Source organism: Rattus norvegicus, chromosome 8 (genome assembly GCF_021556685.1).
Source record: "Rattus norvegicus strain SHRSP/BbbUtx chromosome 8, alternate assembly SHRSP_T2T, whole genome shotgun sequence".
Taxonomy (NCBI): Eukaryota; Metazoa; Chordata; class Mammalia; order Rodentia; family Muridae; genus Rattus; species Rattus norvegicus.
Window position 1 is genome coordinate 71,143,842 of NC_141541.1, and position 10,005 is coordinate 71,153,846.

At 43.5% G+C, this 10,005-nt stretch overlaps 1 protein-coding gene across 2 annotated transcripts in view; it reads right to left on the reverse strand.

Annotated features, from left to right (window-relative positions):
• The window catches only part of Pias1 (protein inhibitor of activated STAT, 1), a 100,798-nt gene extending 91,294 nt beyond the window's left edge, over window positions 1-9,504 (reverse strand). For both annotated transcript variants that reach the window (XM_087561121.1, NM_001106829.3), the window contains 1 exon segment: window positions 9,469-9,504. In XM_087561121.1, the coding sequence (XP_087417247.1) occupies window positions 9,469-9,492 (24 nt within the window). In that variant the 5' untranslated portion in view covers window positions 9,493-9,504.
• Between the last annotated feature and the right edge of the window lie 501 nt (window positions 9,505-10,005).

Consider the following 10,005-nt stretch of genomic DNA (forward strand, 5'->3'; position numbering starts at 1 on the left):
AAGACCCTGGATTTGATTCTCAGAACAGAGAGAGGGAAGGGGGGGAGATAGTGATTTGGGGGGGATTATTTTCAACAACAGCATAACAAAGTATCAAGCACCCTAGTCTTGTAGTCCCAGCATGTGGGAAACTGAGGCAAGATTATTATACACAGCAAAACAATACACAGCAAAACACAGTTTCAAGACACCAAAACAAGCACTTAAGAACTTCCTGTTTTCCTTTTGCAGCAATTGGGACTGAAGTCAATGAGTAACTCAAATGTTAAACATGGTTCTTAATAACCACCCACCACCCCAGGTCCAAGATATCCAACAGGTACACATATGGTCCAAATCCAAAATAAATTATCCTGGACAGGCTATCCAAGTTAATCTAAGAAACAACAGGGAAACAGTAAAGACAAGGCGCTGTCTAGAAACAATTCCAATTTAGACCACCACGGCAGACATGTGCATTGGCTCCCGACAAGAATGAATAGTAACATAATTTGTTAAGCTGAAAGATAGTAAACATCTACTAGACAGTGACAGAACACTAGTCAATGACAGAGCAAATGAGTAACTCTACTCTTCAAATCACAGGCTTTCCTGCTACAGCCAAGAAAGTACAACACACAAAAAATGGACTCAGGTCAAACTGGAGAGAGTCCTGAGTATTAAACCACCTAAGACTGACTGTTCTAGGCAAAGCCCCAGAAGGTTTTTGTTTTTTTAATTTTTTGTTTCTTTCACTGAAATTTTTGTGGGTTACTGGGGGAGGGGGGATGTTGTTGGGTGACACCGTATTTCTCTATATAACTGGCTGTTCTGGAACTTGTTCTATAGACCAGGCTGTCCTCAAACTCAGAGATCTGCCTGCCTCTGCCTCCTAAGTGCTGGGATTAAAGGTGTATGCTACCAGCCCTAGAAAGATAGAAAACACAGGGTGAAGGAACTTTTTGTGTGAAATTAACATTGCAACCAAAAAAAGAAACTGAAGGTAAGAAAAGATAAGAAGTGATGTTTTCAAATCCTGCAGAATCTGCACCAGTGCTGTCAGCATCCAGAACTGCTTCCTGTTCAAAACGCTCATACTTGGTTCATTTTCTTGATTTAAAGGAAAAAAGTGGTTTCTCCAGTGTGAGGAAAGTCTGAAGGAAAGGCTTTTCTGCCTTTTCACATGAGACCACTGAAACCAAAAGTGGAGGGCTCAGAAGCCTTAGCACAGGAGGGATGCCTAAGGAGGACAACTGTGCTAGGCTATGCACAGGAGGGAGCTATACCCTCCCATAAAGCCTCAAGACGGCCACAGCCTGCACTGTAGTGGCTGCCCTAAGAGTCATCGATGACTACACAGAACAGGCCCGCCTCAGGCGTCTTCTGTAAATCACTCTGTAGCCATCCTAAGCCAAAGCCTAAATCCTGGGTCATCCACACTTATAGGACAAAACAACTAAGTACTTCAAAAACTTCTGCTGCCTACTTACAAAGAACAGTAATAAGCAAATTTCCAACAAACACAATCCATTCCGCAGCTTAACCTCATCGCTCAGTTCCTTCCAGGGATCACAGCTTGGCAGATAACTGCACTCACTAGGGGTGGTAGCACACACCTGCAATCCCAGCAGTCAGGAGCCTGACGAGGAAGGAAAACCCTGAGTTTGAGACTAGCCTGGGCTACACGGTGACAGAGCCTCGAAAAGAAAAAAGCCTTCTTAACTTACATGTGCACTTATTAATTACCATAACCCAAAAAGGTTTCTTCTTAAAATAGAAAAATATTTTCACAGCCTATGTAACCTTTCCATAACTAGCTCCTCCAAACAGCATTACCTACCAATTTAAAACCATGGCAACACTGATTTCACATTAAAAATGAAAAGTTGTTCTCATTTCCACTTTTTCTCTATTAATGTTCAACACAGTTTCAACATGCCATTTAAAACTGACAAGCACCTAAAGCACAAAACTCACCATATTTGATTACTTTAATATAATTTCCAAAATCAAACAAACTTGAAATCAATTAAATATGCTTTATCATCATGGAGTTCATTCTTTATCAAATGTAATCTCACCTGACACATAAAAGAAATAGGAACAATGAAGGTAAAACAAGAAATAAGCTAAAAGCTACTAATTCACTCCACTTAGGGCACCTGAATCGGAAAAACAGCTGCACTGCTCTCTACACAGCTCAAAGGTCTGTGGTGTTAAAAATCATTTGCAAAACTTTACACAGGCTATCTGCCAAAGCATGAAAATTACAAGACAGGTTCCATACCAGGCCCCTCCCCAAACAGAACCAACTGTATAATGTTGAGCTACTAGAAAAACAAAATAGAAAGCAACCTGGATATATATCTACAAACTTGAAAGGTTTGTCAAAAAAAAATAACAGACTACAAATAAAAAGTATCAGCTGTGGATATAGTTCAGATGATAAACTACTTGCTTAACATTCATGATACCGAGTTCAATCCCAGCATGACATACATCAGGCATGCCTATCAGCCCCACATGGAAGGTAGAGAGGATCAGGAACTCAAGGTCAGCCTTCATTACACAGGGAATTTAAAGACAGCCTGGGCTATATGCAACAATATTAATATATGTGTGTATGTATACCGGGCCTGTGTATACATATGTATGCTGGCCACAATGGTGTACAACTTTAATCCCAGCACTGGGGAGGCAAAAGAAGGTAGATTTCTAGGAGTCTGAGGCCAGCCAGACCTACATAATAAAGAGAAACTGTCTCAAAAAAACATACATTCAGGTTAGAGAGATGGCTCAGTGGTTAGGAGCACTGACTGCTCTTCCTGAGGTCCTGAGTTCAAATCCCAGCAACCACATGGTGCTTCACAACCATCTGTAATGGGATCTGATGACCTCTTCTGGTGTGTCTGAAGACAGCGACAGTGTACTCATATACATAAAATAAATAAATCTTAAAAAAATACATACATACATCCAATTTAATACTGTGATTCTTTCTTGTAATAATATACACATACCTACAATCACCAAAAGTCTGCATTGATAGATGTCCAGATGTTAACCATAGTATTTCTGAGAGCTAGAATTATAAGTGCAATTTTTCTGTCTTCTTTTTAGTATTTTGTAAAAAAAATTTTTTTCCAAGCAAAATAGTAATTGCAAAACTTGCCATGCTTAGTCTTAGTACGAGTGAGACTGTCTCAAAAAGCCAAACAGTCGGGGCTTGGAGAGACAATTCAATGGCTAGCTAAGAGCTGACTGCTCTTCAGAAGCCAGGTTTGATCCCTAGCACCCACAAGGCAGAGACAACAACCTGTAACTCCAATTTCAGGGGATTCAATGCCCTCTCCTGGCCTCTGTGGACACTGAATGGAAGTAATGCATAGATATACATCCAGGCAAACACTCAAAGGCATAAAATACAAATAAAACCTCAAATTTAAAAGAAAAAGAAGGAAGAAGAAAGAAAACTAGCTGGGTGGTAGTGGTGGTGCACGTCTTTAAACCCAGCACTCAGGAGGCAGAGGCAGGGGGAATCTCTGAGTTTGAGGCCAGCCTGCCTGGTCTACAGAGTAAGTCTCAGAACAGCCAGGTCTACACAGACTACACAGAGAAATCCTGTCTCCAAAAAAAAAAAAAAAAAAAAAAAAAAAAAAAAAAAAAAAAGGAAAGGAAAGGAAAGAAAGAAAAGAAGAAAAACAAACTAGGCACTTTGGCACTCACCTTAATCCCAGCCCTCTAGAGTGAAAGGCAGACAGCTTTTTGTTGAGTTCAAGGCCAGTTTGGTCTACATAGTAAGATACAGACCAGCCAAGGCTATACAGTGAAAATGCATAGTGTCCCCCCAAAATATCCAGGCATAGAACTAAAGGAAACATCTTAGCAACACTACAATTCTTGGTGGGCTAGACATCTTAAACACCTCTAGGACCACCCTGGCATCTTTAGGGAGACCTACTGAAAAGAGCTTTCAGGAAGGGATAGGTGGATGGGAGGGGGAACAGCCTCATAGAAGAAGGGGGAGGGGGCCTGGGATAGGGGGTTTATGGACAGGAAACTGGGAAAGGGGATAACATTTGAAATGTAAATTAAAAATCCAATTTAAAAAAGAGAGAGAGAGAAGAGCTTTGAAATTGAAGACTCAAACACAAGTTCTTGCCAATGAGGTTGGTAAAACTTGCCCTTTCTAGGCTTCCTTACCTCTTTCATTCCTCTCCTACTTCAAAGAACTATGCAAAAAGCAAATGTGTGTGCTACATTATAAACTGAATAGCACTACAAAACTAAGATATCAAGTATTCTTCAAACAGTAAAAGAAGCAACATCAGGAGTTCAAGATTGTCTTCAGCTACACAGTGAGTTTAAAAGCCAGCCAGGGCTACCTAGGACCACTATCCCAAAAAAAATAAATGCTTAGTGACAGAGCTGAACACTTAAGAAAACAGTACCATCAATTCTGTGAAGTAATGAACCAAGTTCTTGTTTAGTTTTTAGTATGCTACAGCTTATAAAATCCCCCATTCTGAAGTAGATACTTCTCCCTAGATCCCACTACAACCACAACCCACTTTATTTTCTTACTCCTAGTTACCAGCATGAAAGGGTACAAATTACACTGAAATCAAAAGCCTCAGCATGAACCCTGGAACAGCATGCTGATGGAGTTCACCAGGAGAAACCCAAGGTTAATCAGCTACTGCAATCAAAGGGGATTAGGAGACACTCCTGGAAGAGAAAGACAATGCAATCTCCTGGAGAAAACCAGCAAGGAAAAGGCAGCAATATTTCAAAACAATTACATGAACTACTTAAAAACTTAAGTGTTTTTCAAATTGTTTTAAAATACTGTTCCCAAGAAGTGACATAAAACAAAAGCCATCTAATGCAGCACTTCATAAAAGCAAGTCAGAGAGATTAAAATCAAATCCATGAATAAAATGTCAGATTTACTTGCTTCTATGTGAAATAAAAGCAGACAAATTACACCACAGAGATCAAAACTAAGTGGTTATTTGTTGAAAATAAAGAGACAGATATGACAACAAAATTTACTGATATGCTTACACAGCAGATAACTTTAAAAAGTATGCTTCCCTTCTCATTGGGTTCCATTATTTACTCCCTGAAAGTGATGAATCCTTCCCTCCCACGGCTCCGTCTATGAGTTAAAATAGCAATATAACTTGAGTTTTAACACAAAAGACATTTAAGAAAAAATAATGACTTCAGAAGGTGAGTGTGGTAGCTGAGATCCCAGCGTTCTGGAGACTGAGGCAAAAAGGTTGTCAATTCCTGGCCATCATAAACTACAAAGTGAATCCTGACTCTAAAAGAAAAATGTTTATTTTTGTTATTATTGTGTTTTTTTCTTTGCTGCCAGAGGTTCTCAACCTGTGAGTATCGACCCAACCCTTTGGAGGCAGAAGATCCTTTCACAGGAGTGGCTTTTCAGATATCCTGAACATCAAATATTTAAATTACAATTCATAACAGTAGCAACATTATAGTTATGAAGGAGCAAAGAAATAATTTTATGGTTGGAGTCACCACAACATAGGGAACTGTACTAAAGCATTAAGAAGGTTGAGAACCACTGTTTTAGGCTGTTTTGTTGTCTTGAGGCTTTTTTTTCCCTTTTGTTTTAACCTGATTTAGTTTCTAGATGAAGTTCTGCTATGTAAACCCAGGCTGGACTAGAACTCACATTAGTTACATCTTAACCTTTTGAGTTACTAGTATTAAAGGCAAGGGAACTGTCTAAAAAGTAAAAAATAAATTAATAAAATATTTTTTAAAGGCATGGTGACACCTTTAATTATAGTACTCCAGAGGCAGCACTGAGGCAGGCAGATCTTTGTAAGTTGGAGATTAGCCTCCTCTACATAGCAAGTTCCAGGTCAGCCAGAGCTCACAGAGAAGAAGAAGAAGAAAAAAACAAAACAAAACAAAAAAACACCACCACCACCAAATCAGAGTAGCTACAATGAAACTGACAGGTTATCACTACCAAGATCATTTGGAAATGCCTTCACCCTTCAGTCTCCCAAAAATCACTTGTGGATATTTCGCTAATGAAAAATTGATCTTTTTTCATAAGCAGAAGTGCACAGAGAACTCACTTTGATATGTATGACTCAATCTACTTGGTACTGGCAATATCTTCAAGCTTGCACTATCCCTATAGGAGCTTTGGATCTGTTTTTCCCATCTGATCTTAGCAGAATCACTATAGATGTAAAAGGATTCACTAACAGGGCCATTAGGAAAATAATTATGAATACAATCCACAGCACAGTCTAATGTAGGCTGTGAACTGGGATAAGGAATTTCCTCAGCAATTTCTATAGAGTTCTGTATTTTCATTTAAAACTCTAAAATAAAAAAAAAATCCAGGGTTCTCCTAATTATTTAGACTTCCCCTATTTTATTATGATATAGAATCAATATCTTTCACACACACCCTAAAAAAAAATTCCTGAAAGGAATATCTTCCAAACTTCACTGCACAAAGAAGCATATGCATTCCCGTTATCATCTACCCTGCTCTCCAAAACAGGAACAGTAAATCTAACCACAATGAAGCCTTAACAGAACTTTTAACACAGCTACCACCAGCTAAGTAATCTATCACAGCTCCTCTAAGATTTACTCAGGCACACGCAATGACACACCAATGTGTCAAAACACTTACTATAATTTGAAAAATTATACAACAGAAACATAAGAGTGGAAAACAAGTCCTCTGGAAAATCTCAAGTAGCTTTTAGAGAGGGTTAAAAAAAATGGAGACCAGTTTTAGAAAAATCCCACTTCCCATTAAGTGTTCAGTGTCTGTGTGATACTGGCTCACTTTTGTAAAAGTAACTTTACCTAACAAGACCCACACCAGGAATCTCCTCTATCCCCAAAGGCACTTTTTTTTCTTTCTTTCTTTTTCTTTTTGTTTATTTGTTTTAGCTCTGCCTATCCTGGAACTTCCGGTAGACTAGCTTACCCTCAAAAAGAGATTCACCTGCCTCTGCTTCCCAAGTGGGATTAAAGGTATGGGCCACGATGCCTGGCCCCAAAGGCACTTTCTCAACACAGAAAGAACAAAGGTACTTTATTCTTTGCATGTACTTTCCCCACGAGGTTTTCAAGCCTTACTACATGGTCCATGCATAAAACACCTGGCCAGCTATTTTTCAAATGGACTCCTAAAAATAAGAATTAGGAGGCAAAGATGATAACAACAATGCCATAGGGGGTGGGGGTGGCACAGGCCTTTAATCCCAGCACTTGGGAAGCAGGAGACAGGCAGATCTCTGAGTTCTGAGTTTGAGGCCAGCCTGCTTTATAGACTGAGTTCCAGGACAGCCAGGGCTACAGAGAGAAACCCTGCCTCAAAGCAAAAGCAAAATCAAAACCAAAAAAGATGACAACATAGTGATGGTTAGAAAACCAATTACATAACACACACACACACACTTGAGCTGTTTTTTTGTTTGTTTTTATGCAAGTTGGTGATCTCCAAAATGTCAAATTTCTGAGGCTTTCTCTGTGAAATCAATAGTCTGAAATTGGGATAAATGAAACTATCCAAGCCGGGAATGTTGGTGGATGCCTTTAATCCCAGCACTAAGGATGCAGAAGCTGGAGGATCTCTGAAGTTCAAAGCCTCACAGTGAGTTCTGGGCCAACCTCTGCAACATATCGAACCTTGTCTTTAAAAGGGGGGGGGGTATTCTTATAATTTTCTGTCTTAAACGAGTTAGTAATAAGAAGCAAACTTAAAAGAACAAATACTCAAATCTTGTACAAAAATCTTCATATGTTAACACTCCAAAGTTACTAGGGAAAAAAGATCTTCCAGTGAGGCTTTTGCGCGCATATGCGCGTGTGCATGTGTATACACACACACACACACACACACACACAGAGAGAGAGAGAGAGAGAGAGAGAGAGAGAGAGAGAGAGAGAGAGAGAGAGAGAGTCCAGAAACAAAGGTAGTGGTCTGCTTGTTCTAGAAGTTACTTCATCATAATGGAGAAAAAAATAATTTTTATTGGTTATAAAAAGAATTTCTAAATCTTCCTGAAGATTTGCAATTGCATAGCCCAATCTCCACTCTGACAGAGATGCTGGTTCTCTCTTGTGCTATAACCAGCTGTTTGGTTTGCACACAGGAAGCCAGAGAAGGGAATACCGTGTTCAGAGCCTCTAAATAATATGCGTTAGTTAAGAACTGCCTGCCTGCCTGCTACTAAACCAGAATTATTCAAGCAGAGCCCCATTTGTCACAATCCAATCATAAGGGTTCCACCAGCCCTCCCCCAACAGCTTGTGTAGTGGTATATGTGCTTTGGTAAAGGAGCCATCATCAGGTAAAGATTGGGGTGGGAGAAAAAACGGAGAAAAGGGGGCACCCTTTCATCTAATTTCGCGAGGCATGAGTAATTGGTACAGTTGAGAGGAACGATGGAACGTTCTATTTATTGGAGGTTAGGGTGGGATGGGGGGAGGAGAATTTCGTTTAAATCAACATGGCCAGCAAGATGTCCCTAACAAACAAAAGGCAACGGGGGATATAAACACGAACCATTCACCTCCATCAGCTATAGCATCGCCATCATGGTGTGTGTAGAGACCCCCAAGGCTGCTCTCATCAGCCACACCAGAGACAGCAAGAGTGGAGAGAGGTGGCTGTATCCCCACCACCGCTCCCAAATGCACACTCTTCCAGTGGGTTGTTCCCCCCCACCCCAACCCGGTGGCCCGGAATCAAGAGAGAAACAGTAACGTCCCGCCTGGGCAGACTCCCCCTACAACCCTTTAGCCGAACCTCCAACGCCGGCTCCGGGCTCGCTAAACTTTCCAAGAGCTTCTCCCTCGTACTCCCTAGCCGATCGCCCCGGGATCGCGCATTCCCACTGGCCGGGCACCCACTGACAGGCCGGCAGCGGCGGCAGCGGGGCGGGGGCGCCTGGGCGCCGCGGAGGGGCGGGGCGGCCTGAGCCAAGTTCCCGGGGGTCCGAGCGCAGCGCCTGACAGGAGCCCGGGACGGCGAAAGAGGAAGAGGAAGCGGCAGCGGGGCAGTTTTCCCAATCCCCCTCTTCCAAGCGCAACCTACCCCCCCCCCAGCCCCTGGCTGCCCGTGGGGGGGAGGGTGGGGAGGCGGGCTGCAAGGTAAGGCACCCAGGCCCCGGGGACCGCCGCTGCCGCCACGTCCCGACTCACTCTCTCTTCGCCCCGCCACCCCCGCCAGAGGCGCCCACAACAATAACACGCCGGGGACGACCCGTCAGCGCCCCCGAGGCACCCGGGGCCCACGGCCCGCCGCAGCCAGGCCCCCTCCACTGAGGCCCGGAACGCCTCTCCGGCCTACAACTCCAGACCCGGGTGGAGCCCGGCCCGAGCGGCCCCCCCAGGGTCCGACCCATCCCCCCCGGCACCAGCGGCGCCGTCTCCGCGGCCGAATATTAGAAGTGAATTCGAGCTGCGCTTTACCTTTAGTTCCGCACTGTCCGCCATCTTGCGTCTGTCAGCGCAAGCGCAGTGAAGCTCGCCGGGGGCCGCGCTGGACCCTCCCCTCTAGCGGACTTGACTCCGCCTCCGCCCCGCCCCTCAGCCTTCCCGCTCCGCCCCCTGCCTCCGCCCCACTCCCGGACCTCGTTGCCCCGCCCGGAGCACGCACAGCTGCGAGACCCACACGTACTATTTAAATAATGGCGCCAAGCAGGAGTTTGACAGTTACTACCCCCTCGGCCTCCCCGCCCCCACGCCGGCCCGGCCAGGAGCGCCCAGGGAAGAGGCCACATCTGGGGGAGGTGTTGGCCTCAGTTTCGTCCTTCATCTGCCCTCTGAGCCACTGTTGACAGAAGCCACAACGCTCCCGGATCCGCAGGATGCGTTCTGCACCTGTACCCTACCCAGCCTCGGGTGGATCACGATTAGCTAGTTTCATTTAAGGAGAATTTGAAGACGCGTTTCAGGGTTTGCGCAAATCCTCATGATGAGGCAGTAAGGCCAAAAAAATATATATTA